General features: G+C 51.5%; 1 protein-coding gene across 7 annotated transcripts in view; it reads right to left on the reverse strand.

Moving 5' to 3' along the window:
- AK8 (adenylate kinase 8) overlaps positions 1-20,133 on the reverse strand; it is a 128,923-nt gene that overhangs the window by 34,049 nt on the left and 74,741 nt on the right. For 6 of the 7 annotated variants that reach the window (XM_047768783.1, XM_047768787.1, XM_047768789.1 and 3 more), the window contains one exon: positions 19,408-19,549. In XM_047768783.1, the coding sequence (XP_047624739.1) occupies positions 19,408-19,549 (142 nt within the window). Of the gene's footprint in view, positions 1-3,753; positions 3,830-19,407; positions 19,550-20,133 lie in introns of those variants that run through there. The other variant, XM_047768785.1, reaches the window with a different exon arrangement.

Here is a 20,133-nt window from a genome sequence, read left to right on the forward strand (position 1 = left end):
GCCAGGGCAGGTGGAGCAAGGAAGAGGGGACATGGGGAAGGACGGCAGGTATGCTGGGTGGCGAAAAAGAATACACGCGGCACTTAAAAGCAAAGCAAGACAGGAATCCCCTGGTGGCCTGGCGGTTAAGGATCCAGTGCTGTCACTGCTGAGGCAAGGGTTCGATCTCTGGTCCAGGAAATTATGCATGCCTCAGGCATGGCCAAAATAAACAAAACAAAACAATATCCTATAATAAGTGCTAGTGGAAAATAACATGAAAAAGAATATAAATGCGTTTAACTGAATCACTCTGCTGTACAGTAGAAATCCATCTTATAAATCAACTCTACCTCAGTAAAATAAATTTAAAAAATAAATTAAAAAATTAAAATAAACAATACCAAATATATTACTCACTTATCAAAGAGGCCAAAAGGCCTAGCTGAAGAGGAAATTGGTTTTTTTAAAATGCTATTGAAGTACGGTTGATTTACAATGTCGTGGTAATTTCTGGTGTACAGCAAAGTGATTCAGTTATATATATATATATTCTTTTTTACACATATAAATACATTCTTTTCAAATTCCTGTCCCACTATGGTTTGTCCCAGGACATTGAATCGAGTTCCCTGTGCTGTACAGCAGGGGCCTTGGTGTTTGTCCGTTCTATAGAGAACAGTTTGCATCTGCTAATCCCAAACTCTCAATGCCTTCCCACTTGGCAGCCATGAGTCCTGTTCTCTATGTCTGTGAGTCTGAGCGGGAAATTCTTGAAGCTGTGCCCATTACTTGGCATGGACATTGGAAAATTCTAAATCTGGGAAGTTTAGAACAGAGTTTTCTATTTTTTTTTTTTCGGCAAGTTTAGTAAAATAATTTTTTTATATAAAATCTTGATGTAGCAGTAAGAACCAGTACATTTGTTATTGTTACTAATGATGATGAATGGAAATAAACTTATTACAATCTCTTTTATTTTATTTTTCCTGGGGTTTTTTTGTTTTTTTTTTTTTGGTCTTTTTGCTATTTCTTTGGGGGGCCGCTCCCACGGCATATGGAGGTTCCCAGGCTAGGGGTTGAATCGGAGCTGTAGCCACCGGCCTACGCCAGAGCCACGGCAACGCGGGATCCGAGCCGCATCTGCAACCTACACCACAGCTCACGGCAACGCCGGATCGTTCACCCACTGAGCAAGGGCAGGGACCGAACCCGCAACCTCATGGTTCCTAGTCGGATTCGTCAACCACTACGCCACGACGGGAACTCCTCTTTTATTTTATTTTTAACTTAATTTATTTTAGTGGAAAATTAACCCAATGAACCAACAGGGAACTCCTACAATCTCTTTCTTTTGTCTTTTTAAGGCCGCACCCGTAGCATATGGAGGTTCCCAGGCCAGGGGGTCAAATGGGAGCTGCAGCTGCCAGCCTAGGCCACAGCCACAGCAACGCCAGATCTGAACCGCATCTGCGACTTGTGTCACAGCTCACCACAACGCCGGATCCTTAACCCGCTGAGCGAGGCCAGGGATCGAACCTGCGTCCTCATGAATAGTAGTCAGATTCGTTTCTGCTGAGCCATGACGGGAACTCCTACAATCTCTTTTAATTGGAGAATACCAGTTTGGGGGAGGGGCAAAATAAGACAAAGGCCCTCGCTGGTTCCGGCCCCCACTTCTAGAGCAGCACGACCTCAGGCAAAGAGCCCAGTCTCTCTGGACCTCAGCTCCTCCCTCTGTGCCATTGGGGGGTGGGCACTAGACAGTCCCCAGGGGCCTTCTCGGTTTAACTGACATGGATTTGGATCTTGGGGGTGAAAAACAAGGCTGAGACTCTGGGGCGGCGGGGGGGGGGGGGCGGAAGTGACGGGGACCCCGCTGAGGAGGGGCTGTGGGGAGAAGGCCTGGCTCCCCGAACACATGCCGTGGCTGTCCCCCCCAGCCGAAGTGAAGCTGAGGCTGAGGTGCCGTCGGGGGCCTGTGCTGGCTGGCCCAGGCTGCCACAGCAGAGGCCACGGGGGCTGGGGGGGTGGGGGAGTGTGTGCTCCACAATTTACGTTTTGCACGCTGACCCCCCTGGAATGTGACTGTATTTGGAAGCGGGGCCTTCGTGGAGGTGATGGACTTAATGAGGCTGTCAGGGCGGCCCTGACCCAATCCGAATGGTGCCCTATGCCAAAGGGACATCTGGACCCAAAGAGATGCAAGTGCCAGAGGAAGGAGCACAGGAAGAGGCGCGCGAGTGGGGAGAGGCCCCAGAGAAGCACACCCACCCGCACCTTGACCTCGGACCTCCAGCCTCCAGAACTGGGAGAAAATAAATTCCTGTTGCTAGAACAGCCCTGGACACCCGGTCAGATCCAAAGAGGCACCTGACTCGGCTCACGTCCAAAGCACGACGAGGGCCTCCCCGCCTGTCCTCCTACAGCCCCGGTCAGCAGGTGGTCGCCGCTCTTCCCAGGTGCCCCAGCAAAAGCCAGAGCTCCCCTCGGCGGCTCCGGGCTCCCGTGCCTGTACCCCGTCTGACAGCTGGTGGTCCGAGCCTAAGCCCTTCCTGCCGCTCACTGGGCCAGGCCAAGAGCATCTCTTACCCGGAAGATGCCACTGCCTCCTCCCCGCCTCCCTGCTTCTTCTGCCCCTGCCCTCCTGCCCCTCCTGCCTGTGGTCCCCTCGCCTCCCAGGAGCCTGTGTGATCCATTTACTTGTAATTTCACTTTGTTGGCCTTGCCTGAGGCATCCAGAAATTCCCCGGGGCCAGGGACCGAACCCTTGCCAGAGTAGTGACATCGTCGGATCCTTAACCCACCAAGTCCCTGGGGAACTCCAAATCCTTTTAGAATGTGAGATCTCGGAGCTCCCGTCATGACTCAGTGGTTAACGAACCCATCTAGGATCCATGAGGTTACGGGTTCAATCCCTGGCCTTGCTCAGTGGGTTAAGGATCCAGCATTGCCGTGAGCTGTGCTGTGGGTCACAGAATTGGCTCCGATCCCGCATTGCTGTGGCTGTGGTGTAGGCCGGCAGCTGCAGCTCCTATTCGACCCCTAGCCTGGGAACCTCCATATGCCATGGGTGCGGCCCTAAAAAAGCAAATAAAATTTTAAAAAAGGGAGATCCCATCACTCTACTGCTCAACACCCCGTTTCTCCCCAGAGGCTCCCACGGGACTCAGAGGAAAGGCTCAGGTCCTCCAGGTGCCCCTCTATCTCTGACTGTCCCCTCCCACTCTCGCCACTGCACTGCAACCGCCTCCTGGTGCCACTTGAACTTGCCCAGCTCCTGCCCACCTCAGGGCCTTTGCACTTGCTCTGCCCCAGTTCTTCCCCAGATTAAGCCTCTGCTCCAAGGTGCTCTTATTAGCAAGGCCGTTTCCGAGCCCCTTCCGTGCAAACGTGCCATCCCAACCCATCCCTCCCACTGCCCGCCTTCCCCACCCCTTGCGCCACTTTCCTGCTCCCCAGGGGACCCACATAATGCATTACCTGCTGGCTGTAGGCAGCCCTTCTCACCCCAGCAGGAAGCTCAATTTCTCAAAACACAGAAGGAAACAAAACCAAAAACACCTGCGGTCACATGGCTGACCTTCCTGCTGGGGTGAGAAAGGCTGCCTACAGCCAAAGCAGAGCGGAGCTAGTTGTGCAAGCCTTCCTTAAAAGTTTTTTTGATTATTAGTAAATAATTTCTGTGATATTTAGGAAGGAGCGCTTCCAGCTTTTAGACAGCTGCCGCGGGAGCCTGGCACGGGCCCAAGCTCTGAACGCGCGAGCGGGTTCAACAGTTTCAGCGCTTTATTTACGCCTCTGAGGAAGATGGAAAATTGAAGTAGACGCTGATGCCTCCCAAAGTCTCCTATGGGGAAAGAAAACAAACATGATTTCTCCGAGTCATCTCGGCGTCCGGCCTCCTGCCTTTCTCTGGGAAATGAATTTAAGTGAACGGGCGGGCGCCGCGTCTGCCCAAAATGGGGGCGTCTTCATCAGAGCCGGACTCAAATGCCAACTACCCCGGGCTCCGTGCTATGAAAGGTCACCTGTCACTCTCCACCGAGGCCTGGAGACTGCTTTGCATCGCGGATACCCGGCAGGAGAGGCATGTTTCCTCCCCACGCCTCCTTGTCACCCGCTGGACAGAGCCTGGTGGACCCCTCCTAAGAGCTTGGCATCCTCAGGGGAACTGAAGTGGGGACGGGCTTTGCCAGCGAAGAAGAGTCGGCTTTGACGAGGGGGAGCGGAAATTTCCTGACGGTGAAGGTTATCGGACCCTTAGAAGGAAACTGAGAAAAGGTGTCCCTTGTCCCCAAAGGACACATGTACCCAGAATGGTGTGCTCCAGGGAGAAGGTGGCAAAGTGACCTCGAACCCCTTCTAAGATGTCTCAGAGATGGCGGGAGAGTCAGACAGGCAGGACCGGGTTCTTAGGAGAGAAGCTTTAAATGGTTAAGAAATCAACTGAGTTTTGATTTACTGCTGCGAAGGTAGGTCTTGAAACTAACAAAACTGCGGACCAAAACAACGCCATTTGCTGCAACAACGGATGCACCCAGAGTGCCTCGTACTAAGTGAAGTCGGTCAGAGGGAGAAAGACAAATGCCTTACGATGTTGCTTATACGTGGAATCTAGACCACGACACAAAGGAACCTCCGAGCAGAACAGAAACAACAGACTCGCAGACATAGAGAACAGACTTGTGGGTGCCAGGAGGGAGGGGAACGGGGGGGGGGGCTAGATGCAAACTATGCCACTTAGAACTGATAAGCAACGGGGTCCCACTCGCCGGCACAGGGAACCATGTCCCATCGTTTGGGTGAGAACGTTTGGGACGGAAGACAGTATGAAAAAAAGAATGTTCATGCGTGACCGGGTGGCGCTGCTGTACGGCAGAAAAGGACAGAACGCAGTAAAACAGCCCTACCTGAATTTAAACGAGAAAAGGAACCGGCTGAAGTGAAAACCAATTTGAATCCTTGCGTTTCTAGAGAGGAAGGCAGGGAGGAACACCTGGCAAATCCCTGGTGATATGGGCGCCCTGCCTCCTCCTCAAGACTGTAACCACCCCGCTTGCCCGCTGCCCGGGAGGCTCCTGGGTTCCTGCCGCCCGTGCACCACGCCAGGCGCCTTCCGGATCCTTGGCACCCGTTGGGGACCGTTGGGGACTATTGGGGACGGCAGAGCTAAGCCTGCGGTGGCCCGGGCTGGTTCTCTCTCTCTGGGAATTCACTGTATGTTACACCCTGAGAGAGCCTTGAGGCTGCAGGCAAGGAGTTCAAAGGTAATGTACATTTTTGATGTGGCTGCTCCAGGAGTAATTGCTCCCATGCTCTCAAAGACAGACGACAGCCCTCGGTAACAGACTGTCATAAAGTAAGTTTTAACCCGGGAAGAAGAGCAGCGCCGACCTTGCGCATTTGCTCAGAATCACCCTCGCCAGACTTCTTCTTACACAAACATTGGAAATAAGTGGTAAAATGTCAGCAGTCCCTAGGCAGGAAAATAATGGGAGAACTTTCCTTTTCCTGCTTCCGTCCTTATTTATTCAAGGGGTAAAATGCTCCAGCTCCAGGGACCACGGGCTGGGGGCCCGTCACCACGGTCGCCAGCCAGGATCCTGGGCTGGAGGCCCCGGGTACACAGCCCTTCCGAACTCCAGCCTTCGCCCCAGGACCCTCCCCTCCGACCTCCCAGCCGCTGCCACATCCCCATCACCAGCGAGTATTTATTTTGGCTACAAGGAAGCACCACACTGGCTGTGGGAGCCACGACGTTGGGATGTGCTGTCACCAAGCGCTGTAACACGTGCAGTGGAAACTGGGCTGGTGGCCCAGGATGATGGGTTAACGTCTTGTGGAAGCGGAGGCGAAGGCGCGGGTAACTCTCCTTCTTGGGCGGTTTGCCAGCCCCCCTCCAACCACTTCCCCTACGGGCTCCCACACCCCATCTGGGGACAGTCCCCATGCCCCAGAGCCACTGACGTTATTTAAATGAGCCCGTCAGTCCCCTCCCCGCATCAGCCTGCAAAACCAAGCTCCCCTGCCCTGCCATGCAGAAGCTGCCTTCCACAGCGCAGCTTCGGCCACCCTGTCCCCAGGGTGCAGCCCCAGGTGGCCCCGCCTGGCGGGCCCTCTCGTTGAAACTGTAACAGCCTTTCATCTCTCTGCGTGCCGCCGTGCTGTGTCCTGCATCAAAAGAATCTTTAAATCTTACCAAACGACGGGGGACAGGGCAGCCACATCTTTCACAGCCCCTCCGTCATCTGCCAGGCTGGGCTGGCATTCAGAGCTCTCTATGCGGCTGGCTCTGTGCGTCTCCGACCAAAGCGCAGTTTTTTGTTTTTGTCTCCCTGCGTGACCAACATCTGCCCCGCAAATCCCCAGGTGAACAAGGAAGCACCTTTCTCCAGCCTGGGGGGGTGGGGGGAGGGTGGGGAGGGCGGCTCTGTCTGCTCAGAGCGCCTGGGGCCCTAGGTCCTCGGTGAGGAGCTTGTGTGACTTTGCTTTTCAGAAGCTTCCCACACAGGTCTTAGGAGTGAACGCGGTCCCCACTCTGGAGCCCCTCGTCCGCCAGGCTCTGGGCAGAGAGCTTCCGCGCCACCCCTTCACCCCCACCCGGCGTCCTCAGCACCACTGTCCCTGCTTCTCAGCTGAGGTGACTCGAAGCTAATAACCTGTTGCAGGAAACTCAGGTTTCGAATTTTACTTATTTATGTATTTATTTATTTATTGCCTTTTCTAGGGCCGCTCCTGCTGCATGTGGAGGTTCCCAGGCTAGGGGTCGAATCAGAGCTGTAGCCACCGGCCTACACCACAGCCACAGCCACAGGAACACGGGATTCGAGTCGCCACCTGTGACCTACACCACAGCTCACGGCAACGCTGGATCCTTAACCCACTGAGCGAGGCCAGGGGTCGAACCCACAACCTCACGGTTGCTAGTCGGATTCGTTAACCACTGAGCCACATCGGGAACTTCCAGGTCTCGATTTTTAGTCTGTTGACCACATCATCTTGCCTGGATTTTCGAATTCCCAAGTCCCGCCCGTATGCATTCTCCCACTGAATCCGCACATGAGTCCAGCAGAGGGTGAGGTAAGAAGGGCTGGGTTGGAGATCCCGCTGTGGCGCATTGCGATGGGCGGCACCTCTGCAGCTGGTCCAAGATGCAGGTTTGATCCCCAGCCGGCACAGTGGGTTAAAGGATCTGGTGTAGCCTCAGCTGCGGCGTGGGTTGCAAGTGCAGCTTCGATCTCATCCCTGGCCCTGGAACTCCATATGCCTCGGGGAGTCCAAAATGCTGGGTTATTACCTCTTTGACAGACGCGAAACGGAAGCTTTAAAAGGCTCAGCCGCCGCCCCTGCCCCCACCGATGGCTGACCCAGCGAGCGGCAAAGCAAGGCTGTCGAGCATGCAGTGAACCCCCAGGAAACCCTGGGGGGCTGGGGAGGGAAGGTGCACAGGAGACCGCTGGGGTGTTACAAGAGACGAGGCCGAAGAGACGCACACTTTCCCTTTCGCCCTTGACCCCAGACACCCTGTTGAGACAGTGGCCACCTCCTCCTGAGGCCCTCAGGCCTAAGTGGACCCACCTAAGGGGGCCAGCGGGAGCAGCAGGGCCCGAATCGCTCATGGGACAACATCAGAGTGGTTAATAGGGGCACAGCGGCTCTGCCACCAGGAGGGGCCCCTTGGCCAACCCATCTCTAAGGAAGATCTTTCGTCCAAAAACGAAAGGCCCCCGTGGAGCACCCGGCCGATGTTATGTATGCCGGCCCATGTCTGGTAAACTCTCAGATGACGGCGGCAAGGCGGGGTCAGCCGGGTTCTATTAGCTCAATTAATGAGGAGTAAGATAAGGCTAACGCCCTGCTCAGCGCGCGGCTCGGTGCGGAGCTGGAGTAATGGAGTTATTAACCTCAGTCGGCCGCTGAATTTTGCTGCTGATTCCAGCTCCATTTCCTAGTTTCAGGCCTCCATTAATGGGCTGTTCATCACCCCTAATCCACATCAGGATCAGCTGCAGAACTAGGAGAGCTTCCTGGGAAGGACCGAGTGATAATGAGAGAGGGAGAGACAGAGGGAGAGAAGGGAGAGGCAAGAAATCCTCTCCACCTCGCATTTTAATTTTTCTTCTGGTCCCCACTGCTATTCTCTTAAGCGATGATAGCATCCTCCCACTCTGGGACACATCAGAAATGGCAGAGCCATTCTCTGAGGGCGTCTCTGTGCCGTCCTCCAAAACACAGCGTCACATGGAAGTAAAAAGTCCTAAGCTTTCCAATCAAATTAGAGCGCTCAGGCATATTAGCGATGTGCCAGTTCAGTTTCGACTTCCATAACGTGCCACCAGAATGTAAACCGAACACAGCGGAGCCGAGAAATCAAACCAGCATTCAGCGCAACGATTTCTCAACGTTGTTAAATGCCCTGCCTGCCATCTTCCAGCCTGCCTGGCTCCACGGGGTCCTGCCTGACAAGGAGGTGACTTTGTCTTTGTCTGTGTCAGGGTCACCCTCTCCTCCCAAGTGCCACCTGGTGAATAAGGAGTTGCCTTCCCCAAGCCCATCTCAACGGGCGTCTTTCGGATGTCTTCCTTAGGTAAGAAAAGCAAGCGGACTGCCGTGAGAAAAAACCCATTTTGAATGGAAACGAGTTATTGGTGCCAACCCACAATGAGTGGGGACAGCAAGTGTCTCTGATGGTCATTCCTCTGAGAATACCCACACTGGTCCTTTCAGCCGCTTTTGTAGGAATTCACAGTCACGTGGGTAATCTTCAGAGTCAGTGTTTTCACGCTTCTTAACGGGTGAACACGTGGGCAGCACCCCTGTCTGGGGTGCGGGGCTGTCCCCGACCGGGTGAGGACAGGAGACAGAACTGCACCCTACAGAGGAACGGGCTGTGTCCCGCAGGAGCAGCTGGGGGCGGGACAGGCGGAGCCGGCTCACAGTCGCGCCCCCGTCACACGTGACAATCACAAGCCACTCTCACGCGTGTTCCACTCACTCTCCAGAGCAGTGGTGCTGTCGGGTTAAAGGGCAGAGGGTAGTGCTCCATTTCGCAGATCGGAAAAACTGAGATTAAATGCCGTTTCTTCCAGCGGCGAGCCAGGGAGCTGGGATAGATGCTTGTCGCCTTGCAGAAAGGGCGCAGGGGGCTGTTCCAAGCTAACAGTGGGGCTCTCGGGCTGGTCTCCTCCCTGAGGCCTGGGGCGAGGCACACAGCTTCTCTGAGCCCACACACCTTTTACTGAACAAACCACTGAAGGGGTTAAATGCGACGCAGAGCAGGTGCAAGACTGGCGCTTGGTCGACCTTAGGTATTACTCTCAAGGACATGATGAAGGGCAAGGGGGCAGGAGGACCGGGAAGGAAAGAGATGCCCCCAGAGACTGCCCCCGGGACCAGGGCACGGCTGCAGAGCAGAGTCCGAAAGTGAAAGCAGAGAGGAAGGGGTGAAGGGGAGAGACAGAGACCCTCGTCAGCCCCGGCTGAAGCCTGGGTGGAACGTTCTAGGCCGAGGCCACCAGGGCTTGTTCAAGGATCTGGCACGAGGAAATCTGAAAGCTTCCAGACCCATGTGTCCGAGGGACCAGGCTTGCGCCAGGCAGGCTGCACCTGGGTGTGGGGGTTCGTGGTGGCCAGCCTGGGTCCCCCCGGGGGAAAGGGCTGTGTTTCTAGCAAAAGCCAGCAACACACCCAGCACCAACTGGGAGCCAAATGCAGCGAGAGGAGTCTGTCAGTGCTTTTCCGGGGACAGCCGAGCCCGCTCTGAGCTCCTGTAGACATGGGACACACAATGGTCCAGTTTAAGAACCAATTCCCGTCGTGGCGCGGCGGAAACGAATCCGGCTAGGAGCCATGAGGTGGCGGGTTCGACCCCTGGTCTCGCTCAGTGGGTTAAGGATCCGGCGTTGCTGTGAGCTGTGGGGTAGGTTGCAGACGCGGCTCGGAATCCAGCGTGGCTGTGGCTGTGGTGTGGGCTGGCAGCAACAGCTCCAATTAGACCCTTAGCCTGGGAACCTCCATATGCCTCAGGTGCAGTCCTTGAAAGACCAAAGACCACAAGAAAAAAAAAAAGAAAAAAGAAAAGAAACAATTATAAGTAAAAAATAAAAAACCCACCCCACTCTCAAAGGAACCTGCAGAGAAGGTGCCCCTTTGCCCCCAACACCCTGGGCCACAAGGATGGAAAACATCCTCCTGGGTGACCTCTTCACAGTCCCCAGATTTAGCCCCGACCAAGGAGGGAAGGAGAAATATTAATGGAAACCGCACTGACGCAACAAAAGCCCTGTCGCCGTTCTGAGAGGTCCACTGCCACAGACTCAGTGAGGAGTCTCCCCGCTGCCCCTCTTCCTAGGGATTTCTGAGCAGCCGCTCTGACCTTGACGTTGGACGTGGCCCAGCCCTGGCCGGCCAGATACAGCTGGGGGTGGGGGGAGCAAGTTCAAGGCCCCCAGCCCCGCCCCTCCTCACAGCATCGAGCAGAGGGAACATGGAAAGAAAAAAACAACAACAAAAAAAACACAACGAAAAGAATCAGTGTGTCTGATGCACTGCAAACTTCCCAACATCAATCAGAATCCTATACTCCCTTCTCCATAGTAAACATTAATTTGAAAGAAAATACTGTGCAACAAACTAGCAGCAGGAAATGAATTATTTTACAGTCAGGCAGAGGGAAGATTTCTGGATGGAGCCTTGGATAGTTCTTTCTTTCTTTGTTTTTTTTTCTTCTTCGTCCTCCTTTTTTTTTTTAACTATGATTATTACGTTTTAACAAACTTTATAGCCTGTTTTATTTGTTCTCAAATAACTTTTTTTCCTTCTTTCCGACACATCAATTACTTGGTTTGTTTTCCTCACTGTGTGATGTTGGAGTCAGGAGCATAATTTAGTGTTATGTGCTGTGGGTTTATGAGGCGGGAGTCAAGCAAAACATTGCATTTGAACACTATCCATTTATTAGCTCTAAGAGGAGATTTATATTTGACAAGGAGACAAGAACTTTGTTTCCTGATAAGCCAAAGAGGCCTATTTCTGTGTCCAACGCACAGAGTAGCTAACCCTTCCTCAGTAACGCAATTGACTGGTCTGAATATATTTTAATAATAAAATTGATATATATGTAAATTTATTTTAATCTAATTTCATCGAACCCTCCTTAAAAAAAAAAAAGAGAGAGAGGCTCTGTAGATTGTTTTCATATCTGAATTATAGATTTCTGTATCGTATTCCCAGATTGATTTTGAGGCGATAATTCTGTCAAGATTTCCTGCTGGTGTCAAAAACAGCCACACCACAGCTAGAGTGCTTTATAATTGGCATCACAACCCAGCCAGAATTACAGCCCTGATTTTCAGTCCCGTGCTAGGTGGGTTCATTTTTAGCACATTTCTCTTTCCCTTAACCTATACCTGGACTCGAAGGTTTCTGGCTAAATTTACTTTCTGAATTAATCATAACCGCGTTTAATTGAAAGCTAAGGTGGAGCGAATGGATTAGTCAGAGCTGAGAAAGGCAGAGGGAAACGTGACGCCGAGAAATACAGCAGGAAGAAGGGTGATTAAACAGTGGCACATGATTAAGTCTATTGGTAAACAAATAGCATCTTTCTCCTCCTCCTCCGCTTGTCCTCTGCCCCACGGTCCAATAAGTTGGCATTATTTACTAAGTCTTTAAAAACGGATTTTTCACTTCGTGGTGAATGGCGAAGTATTTCCTTGCAAGTCTGCCCCAAATCAAAGAGGTTCTTGCCCAACCGCCCCGTGTGCCTTTAATAAACACGGGGCCCTCCCCCCCCCCCCGCCCCCCGGTCGTCGATGGTCGCGCAGACCTGGTGCGGCGCACGGGGGTCGGTCAATAAAACAGTCATTTTCCCCCTTGGGTTCAGAAAAGTAAGCCCTACATTCTTCCCTGACACCGTTTCAGGGACCCGCATCTCCGGTCTTCTTTTAAGCGACAGTTTTTGCAGTTTCCCCGACGTCTTTCCTCTTCAGGGAGGTGAGTTTGCGCAGCAGCTAAATACTGACACCAAAGTCTGTTCCATCCCCAGAATGTGGAAGGTGGAGATTTCACCTCCTTGCATATGGTGGTTCCTGGAAAGGCCCACAGGCAGCACAGGTGCAACGGCAGGATGCTCAGACTGGCTGCCTGGGCCCCGCTGTCCTAGAGCTAAAGGGACACCGCCAGCCTCCAGGAGGAAGCCCTCACACCCAACTCTATGGACACAGTTAAGACAGAGTTGGGGAGAATCCAGCCAGAATAATGCCCCTCCCGGGAGGGCCACCTCCAGAATCTGTGAGTGCGTTACTTTACCAGGCAAAGGGGCGGGGCCCGAGAGATCACATCAAGGACATTGGGGGGTTGGGTTATCTGGGTGGGCCCAATCCAAACACAGGTGGCTTTAAAATCTGAGAACTGCTCAGTCAGAGGGAGATGTGACTGCACAAGAAGGTGAGCATGTTGCCGAGATGCCGTCTCCAGGAGCTCGTAGAGGCAAGGGGCCTCCAGAAAGGATGCAGCCGCCTTACAGAACTAAAACCAACTAAAACTAAAACGAACTAAAAAACTAAAGCCAACAACTAAAACCAACTAAAACTAAAACCAGCCGCCTTACAGAACTAAAACTAAACTAATCTTCTGTCTTTTCTAAAACCAGCTGCATGCTATTCTTAGACAAACAACAGGCCTATTCAAAGACAAGCGACTTGCAAAATATACACACCTGGGGACACAGGTATAGACATTGCCAGATAAGGGTCTGAAAGTTAAAAAAAAGAGAGAGAGAGAGAGAGAAAGAGACAAAGGGACAATGAATACCCTCTGGAAAAAGAAAGGAAACATTCAAACACTTTAGCCTTATTAATATGCTCAAAGTAATTTAGAGAGAACAGACTCTATGATATAAGAAGTCAAAGAAAAGGGAATGAGATAAAATTTTAAAGGAGATGAAAGAAAACTGACCAAATTAAGGGAAAAAAACAAGGGGGATGTAACAGCATTATAGAAATGACAAATCAATTAGAAGCAACAAGAAATAAGTACGATAAAAAATAAGGTTATTATGGAGGACAGATTTGAAAAAATAATGCAGAAAAGAAAAGGAAAAAATAAAAACTACTAGAAAGAAATGACAATTATGGAAAACAGATGATAAATATCCAACATACACATAATTGGTCTTCCTGAATAAGAATTCCAAGCAAATGAACCAGAAATTTTTTTTTCTTTTAGGGCCACACCTGCAGTATATGGAGGTTCCCAGGCTAGGGGTCAAATCGGAGCGGTAGCCGCCAGCCTACACCACAGCCACAGCAATGCCACATCCAAGCCACTTCTGCGACCTACACCACAGCCCACAGCAATGCCGGATCCTTCACCCACTGAGCGAGGCCAGGGATTGAACTCAAAACCTCATGGTTCCTAGTCAGATTCATTTCCACTGCGCCACGACAGAAACTCCCAGAAAAACACTAATATGTGTACTAAAAGAAAATTCTCCTAAAATAAGGTAAATGGAAAGGATTCAGAATATTCCAGAGAAAAGTAATAAAAAGAACTAAGACTGAGAGAAAGAAAAAAAAATCCTTTGAGCATCCAGACCAAAGAAGCACATTACCTACAGCAGAAAAAAAAATCTCTCTGGCCTCAGACAGTACTGCAACCCCACAGGTGTGACAGCACAAGGAAGAAATGATGCAGGATGCTGAGGGGTAAGACATGTGACGGAAGAATTCTTTACTTTGCTGGATGTCGTTTACAAGTAAAGTTAAGAGAAAGGCATTCTCCAGTGTGCAAGAATTTAGGAAGTCTAGCATGTATATACCTTTGCTGGAAATGACTCAAAGACAGAATCCATTCAAACGAACAGTGGATCAAAACTGATCATGGGGGCGGCTGAATTATGTAAACAGCTGGTGTTGAAATCTGACTCCACTGAAGAGAGAACGAAAATTTCACAGGTACAGTAAGTATAGCTGAAACCAGAATATAATTGTTTTATTTCTAGACGAGAAAAAAAGCATAGTGATCTTTAAAGTAATAATCTGCATATGATAGACAGAAACCAAAACATTTCAGAATGTGGTCTTTCCCTGCCCCGACCTCCTGCCTGCCAAAAATGGAGAGGGGATGAAGGGGGGGGGTGGTGGTGAAGAAATGGGACACACGGGAGCATTTTTCTTCTCTCTGTCATACGACAAGGTCGAAATAGTCTGTTTTATTTCAGAATTCACAAATTGAGAACTACAGGCTTAATCAAATCGTCTTAGCCAGACTAGGAGAAGGAGACACAGATTATCTTCTAAATCAGCTGGCAGAGCACAAGAGCAAACGGCAGCAATATCAAAACCCAAAGAAAACACAGACCATTGAAAAAAGATGGAAAACAAAGGAAACCTCGAGGAGGCATAAAATAAAGTGATAAGAGCAAAAATAAGTGGGGTAAACTCAACTATTCAAGGAAAAAGACCAGCAGGTTGAATAAAAATATTAAACCCAATTTCAACCTGTCCACGTGACAACGGAACATAAAGGAAGCCAAGGAGCTGAATGTCAGAGACAAGCAAATGCAGCAAAGCCATTGGGGTGGAGCTCCAGGGAAAAGGCCCCAGTGAAACACACACCACGCTGTTTCCTCCCCAAACCCCTCAGAAAAATGACAGCAAGGACAGGGAGATGGGGAAGCGCAGGCAACTAAAGCGGTTGTGGTTTTTTCTATTTTCAGGGCCGCCCTGTGGCCTACGGAGGTTCTCAGGCTAGGGGCTGAAGCAGAACTGCAGCCGCCAGCCTACACCCCAGCCACAGCAACACGGGATCCGAGCCACGTCTGCGACCCACACCACGGCTCACGGCAACGCCAGATCCTTAACCCGCTGAGCGAGGCCAGGGACGGAACCCGAAACCTCATGGATACTAGTCGGGCTCATAACCCGCTGAGCCACAATGGGAACTCCGAGAAAAGACATTTTTTAAAAATTTAGAAATCTCCAGTCCAGGAAATCTAATACCCACATAAATAACAGGTTTCAGAGAGAACAGGGGGGAAAAAAAAGAGAGAGAAATTAACAAAATAATTCAAGAGAACTTCCCAGAACTGAAGGACATGGGTTTTCCCATTAATTTTTGCTGCAGTGGGGAAATTGAGTTCCTGGTCAAAGAAACAAATGCACTTTCTTTCTTTTTTTTTGTCTTTTTGTCTTTTTTGTTGTTGTTGTTGTTGCTATTTCTTGGGCCGCTCCCGCGGCATAAGGAGGTTCCCAGGCTAGGGGTTGAATCGGAGCTGTAGCCACCGGCCTACACCGGAGCCACAGCCACGCGGGATCCGAGCCGCGTCTGCAACCTACACCACAGCTCACGGCAACACCGGATCCTTAACCCACTGAGCAAGGGCAGGGACCGAACCCGCAACCTCATGGTTCCTAGTCGGAGTCGTTAACCACTGCGCCACGGCAGGAACTCCACAAATGCACTTTCAAGGGGCACTTCCTCAGTCTGGAGCGCATGTGTGGAGGGCAACAGCCTACTGCTGTCGAAACATCTCGTTAACTTGAGAGGCCAGTGCAGGATACAGGGCACTGAGACGCGGAGTGTGCCGGAGAGAGGAAGGGAGGCTCTCGAGACAGCGACTGCCACCCGGGAGAAAGGCCCGGCGGATTCCTGCCGTCCTGGAAATCCCGGGGCGGCCTTGCAGGGAGCCCGGGGAAAAACTGGCCCAAGCCAGAGAGGAAGGGGAAAAAGAAACAAGACCGTGTGACACGAGGGACTGGGCGGAATGCTGTTCTGAGGGGCTCTCCGAAGGTGTGGAAACGCGTAGGGCATGCGGATACAAGGGAAACCAGGCGAGTGAAAAGGCGAGGCCGTCACTGGCATTGGGAAAAACAAAATAGGAAAACAGAAGAGAGCTTTCCTCTCTGAGGGCAGGTGTCCTGGGACTGCACTTCCAGCTGTGTGTTTCTAACTCACGGGCCATAACCTGGTCCTGTGGTTCCGTATAGCTGTAGAGGCGGCTGGAACACGGGGGCTTTCATGTCACACAGCCAGTGGGCTCCGTTGAAAACTGGTGTTTGGTTACCGAGGGGGGAAGGGAGAATTCAGGGTGGAACAGACAAGCAACAGCCCTGTCAGAGAAGGTCACGTTCCTCGAGGTGACATTTCACGAGGAACACACAGCGGACGTAAACCGTTACGGACCAAACAACACGGCACTATAACACAGAAAGCCAAGACGGCAGGAACCATGAAATCAACACGAAGCTGCCTCTCCAAGAACAGCTACTGCTGAAGTTTAAAAAAACTATTCCAGATATAGAGAAAGAATAAAAGTATCACCCCATGGATACTATAAGCCTGACAAAGGACCAAAAAAAAAAAAAAAAGGAAAATCCAGACCCATATTACAAATGCACATTAACACAAAATCAAAATAAAAATGTAGACAATACCATCAGCAATATATTAGTTTCCCCTTGCTTCCACAGCAAATCACCACAAATTTGGCTGCTTTAAAAAGTTCAAATTGGGAGTTCCTTTCATGGCTCAGCAGTGAATGAAGCCGACTAGCATCCACGAGGACGCAGGTTCGATCCCTGGCCCTTAGTCAGTGGGTTAAGGATCCAGCATTGCTGTGAGCTGTGGTGTAGGTTGCAGACGTGGCTCGGATCTGGCGTTGCTGTGGCTGTGGTGTAGGCCGGTGGCTACAGCTTCAATTCGACCCCTAGCCTGGGAACCTCCATATGCTGCGAGTGCGGCCCTAAAAAGAAAAAGAAAAAAAAAAAGTTCAAATTTATTATTCTGTAGGTCAGGAGTCCGATACACGTCTAATTGCATTAAGATCAAGGTGGTCCAGGACCGCCTCCCTGTTTGGAAGTCACCTGGCCCGTTACCTTAATTACACTTGCAAAGCTCCTTTCTCAGCCTGACATAACATTCATGGGCGTGACACAGCGAGGAGAGGGACTTCGCAGGTCACGGGGAAATAAAACTCCATCTGCCACAAGCAGTATTTTCAAAGAATAACACACACAACCAAGTGACAGTCATTCGAGGAAAGAAAGGCTGACTTACGATTAGAAAAGCTACTAACAATTCATTAGATTCATATGTCAAAAAGAGAAAAGATATTTATCTTAGAAGTTGCTAAAAAAAAAAAAAGCCTTTGAATAAAATTCAACATTAACTCCACACATTTTAAAGTCAAAAAGCTATACTTCTTTAACTTTGTAAAAACTGTATATCCTTCAAATGACAGCAGTGCCTTAACAGGAGAATACCAGTGCTAGAATGACAAGGCAGGCCTTCAGGTCGTGGGAAAAAACACCTGTCCCTCATGACTCAGCCCTGGAAGTACTGTCCAATGCGATTAGGCAAGAGCGGAAGAGGAAAAAGGTGAATACTGGAAAGGAAGAGGCGAGAGGATAAATATTTGCGGATGACATGATCATCTGCCTGGAAAGCCCAAGAGAATCAACGGAAAAACCATCAGAAGCGGGGAGAGAGGTCTAGGAATGAAGCCAGAGGAGAGAATAAATAATAGAAATCAATATCTTTCTTATGCTCCTGAAAAAAATCCAGTTGGAAAAGAGAATGGATGAAACGATCTTATTAGCACAATACCAACCAGAACAGATACTGTAATACTAGAAATATACTTTTTTTTTTTTTTCCTCTTTAGGGCTGTACACACAGCACATGGAAGTTCCCAGGCTAGGCGTCAAATCAGAGCTACAGCTGCCGGCCTACACCACAGCCACGGCAACGCTGGATCCTTCACCCACTGATGGGGGCCAGGGATCAAACCTGCGTTCTCATGGATGCTTGTCGGGTTCGTCGCCGCTGAGCCATGATGGGAACTCCCTAGAAATGCACTTATGGATGAAAAGCATGAGCCCTGATAAAGTGCTGATTGGGTCATGAAGGGGCAAAGGGGACACAGGACCATAAGCTGCAACGGACCAAGGGACACGTCTAATGCAAGTCCAGCTCAATCTCCATGGCAATTCATGACAAAATGATGAGCGTGTTCCCCTGGAATAATGCATACATAAAATAGACAATAAAGAAGAGGAACAAGAGGTCTCTGTTCTGCACTGACCATTGAAATACATAATAAAAACTAAAGTGGTTAAACGGTGTGGTGTTACTGTGGAAACAGAGTTACGGGACATCACCGAAAGTTTAGAAATGCAGGCGTGCCCGTCGTGGCTCAGTGGAAGCGAATCTGACCCGGAACCATGAGGTTGCAGGTTTGATCCCTGGCCCTGCTTAGTGGGTTAAGGATCCCCCATTGCTGTGAGCTGTGGTGTAGGCCACAGATGTGGCTGGGATCTGGCATTGCTGTGGCTGTGGTGTAGGCCGGCAGCTACAGCTCCGATTCAACCCCTAGCCTGGGGATCTCCATATGCTGTGGGTGCGGCCCTAAAAAGACAAAAAACAAACAAACAAACAAACAAATAAATACATAGTTTAAAAAAAAAGGAAAGAAATGCACCCGAGCATATTGAGAGAAGGTCTACACAAGCAGACAGGGGTCAGACGATATGTGCCTACTGAACCCTGACTTACGCCCTGCAGCCACCAGCTCAGGAGCCCGGTCACTCTGCAGCACTCAGCCCCAAGCAGCCTGGACTGGAACAATAATTAAGAGCTTCCCTAGTTTTTCCACCATTTCCAATTTAGGGGCAAATTAGAGAAAGCCAGATATGCTCCCCTAGCCAAGCACACAGGACACCCTGCTCCCATCCGGCCCCTTCAGCTTCCCAGGGGAACCCCACAGTCTCACCTTTCCCACCAGAAAGCTCTCCCCCCATCTCCCTGTTTTTGAGATGGGGCCAAACGCAGGTGATACGGCCAGCTCCCCGGCTACAGACAGCAAGCCCCGGCTAGACAGCCCCTGCTCTTTTCATCTGCATGCTCTCTGTTTATTTCCACAGTATCTACAGTTGCAGGGGGCTCTCAAGATCAAGCTGGTGGAAGAGGAACTGAATATTCAACATCGTTTGGAGACGAATGGCTAGCTGCTTGAGAAAAGAGGCTGGTACTGCCTATCTACGCGTCCAAGACTCACGTGTGAGAGATGCAGTTGTAAAGCCAGCAGAAGAAAGCACGAGTTGCCCTGCACCACCATCCCACGAGGCGGGCAAGACTGGTTGGGGTGTGTTCGCACTCCCGGAAGAGGAGTGAGGTCAGTACGGCGAGTGGCAGAGCCGGGATCTGAACCCAGGCTTGACTGCTAGCTCACAGGGTGGCGGGAGTGGGGGAGGACTAGAGAGATGCCACTTTAGGATCGTGGGTAGGGAGGGAAGCCGCTGGCACCCTGCAAGCCGTCAGGCGGATCTGGTCAGCTGGGCTCCTGGGGAGACGGTGCCCAGGGGTGGGGACCCTCCCCCGCGCCGTGTGCCCGGGGCTGCGGCCCCACGGAAGGGGCTTGCTCACCTGTTGGGCTTGTAGCCCAGGCTGTCCAGCATGTGCGCCTGGTCCAGGTCGCGCGGGAAGCCGTGCAGCACCCACCCTCTCTCCACGCAGTCCTGCTGGTCCAGGCGCCGGCCCAGCACTTTCATGATGATGCTGTCGGGGACTGCAGAGAGAGGAGGGCCTGGTCACCCTGCCGCCCCGAGCCCCGCTCCCGACCCAGCAGGAAGGGGAGAGAGGACGCCCAGCCTCGGCCCACTGGCTTCCTGACTTCAGCCTGACTGTGGTTTGAACCGGTGAAGAGGCAGGTTTAGGTGGCCAAGGCTGTGGGTGGCCATTTCCCAGCACCCTCCGTGGTCCCAGCAATGAGCTTTCCCTGCCTTTGACAGGATGCGAGCCCATCGGCAGCCGGGCTCGTTCCCAGCGCTCCAGTCACGCGAGGTCATCCCGCCCGCCAGAGGCCAGTTTTTGCGGCACAAGGCTTTTCGCAGAAGCTCACCGGCCCCGTGGGAGGCGCGGTTCTCCGCGGTTCTCCGCGGTTCTCCGCGGCTGGGACGGCGGTGGTGCCCCTGAGGCTCTCTGCTAATTCACGGAGCACACGCACCCCTTCTTCTCTCCCCGCCCAGGGCGCCCCCCCACCTTGGTATTTAGAATCAAATCTCTCCCAGGACGCGCGGCTGTGGTTATGACTAGAGACGGAAATCGAGTCTTATGGAGAAAGATGGTGTCGAGAAGCCGCTTGTTTACATT

Source organism: Phacochoerus africanus, chromosome 2, assembly GCF_016906955.1.
Source record: "Phacochoerus africanus isolate WHEZ1 chromosome 2, ROS_Pafr_v1, whole genome shotgun sequence".
Lineage (NCBI taxonomy): Eukaryota > Metazoa > Chordata > Mammalia > Artiodactyla > Suidae > Phacochoerus > Phacochoerus africanus.